This window comes from Priapulus caudatus, unplaced genomic scaffold (assembly GCF_000485595.1).
Source record: "Priapulus caudatus unplaced genomic scaffold, Priapulus_caudatus-5.0.1 Scaffold1012, whole genome shotgun sequence".
Classification (NCBI taxonomy): Eukaryota; Metazoa; Priapulida; class Priapulimorpha; order Priapulimorphida; family Priapulidae; genus Priapulus; species Priapulus caudatus.
The window spans coordinates 206-1168 of record NW_014578073.1 but is presented as its reverse complement, the minus strand read 5'-3'; the positions used below and the strand labels follow the sequence as shown (position 1 = coordinate 1168).

General features: G+C 50.6%; 1 protein-coding gene across 1 annotated transcript in view; it reads right to left on the bottom strand.

Moving 5' to 3' along the window:
• The window catches only part of LOC106814950 (probable GPI-anchored adhesin-like protein PGA55), a gene marked incomplete at its 5' end in the record, with an annotated part of 14918 nt that extends 14230 nt beyond the window's left edge, over positions 1–688 (bottom strand). Inside the window, 2 exons of the mRNA XM_014819344.1 lie at positions 104–211; positions 542–688. Of these exons, the coding sequence (XP_014674830.1) occupies positions 104–211; positions 542–688 (255 nt within the window). The remainder of the gene's footprint in view (positions 1–103; positions 212–541) is intronic.
• Positions 689–963: the final 275 nt, after the last annotated feature.

Sequence of the window (963 nt, the reverse complement as noted above, 5' to 3'; positions counted from 1 at the left end):
GCCGGGACTTTCTGGACTCTGAACGGGACGCCGGGACCAGCATGTCTCACCGGGACGATCCCGGTGAGACCGGGACACTTGGGACGTCTGGCATTGCACCCACCTTCTTCCTTCAGCAATCTGAATGCGGCTCTCCTGTCCATGTAGAGACCAAGATGGCTGCCGGCATCCCCACTAGAACTCTCTCCGACCTTCTCTGTCCTTTCTCCTGCTGCAAGAATGAAACCAGGAAGCTAGTTCACAAAAGGCAACCGTACGTGCGCGAGACGCAGGACAGGACGACAATTAAAAAATTATGATTATGATTAAAAATTTAAAATAAAAATTTATATGATGACGTGTACTTCACATGAAAACACACATTAGTCCAGTCAATCTAGCAAATTTTAGGGGGTAACCCACCACTAATTTGCAAACACAGGCACGCAATATCAAGTGAAAGGACGAAGTCTCGCCGCGAAATGATCGCTCCTGAGCTCGAAACAAAAACTGACGAGTGACGCGCAAAAACAAACAAGAGAGCGTCGTCGCGGCGGCTCACCGTACAACGCCTCCGCGAGCCGCGTGAGGTCGGCGTACGCCGCCATCTTGCCGCGGTTCTCCTGATTGCTCGTCAGCGGAAACAGAGACTTCTGCTTCTTCTTCTTCGTCCGCGCTGCGACGCCGACGGCGGCCATCTTGCCGGTTGCTGCGGGGAGAGAAAAAAATTGCTGAAATTTCATAACGCTCTCGTCTGCCGACGTTTTTATGAATTTCTAGCGTCGGCAAGAAAAATCACGACTTTATTCATTTACTGCATTATTTCATCGTTGTTTTTCGAGTTATCGATACGACAAACTAGTGCTGACCAGAGAATTGTGGGGGCACTAGACGTGTGATGTAGGGGGCGCTTCACAAGAAGCACGATGTAGGGGGCGCTACACAAGAAGCACGATGTAGGGGGCGCTTCACAGGAAGCATGAT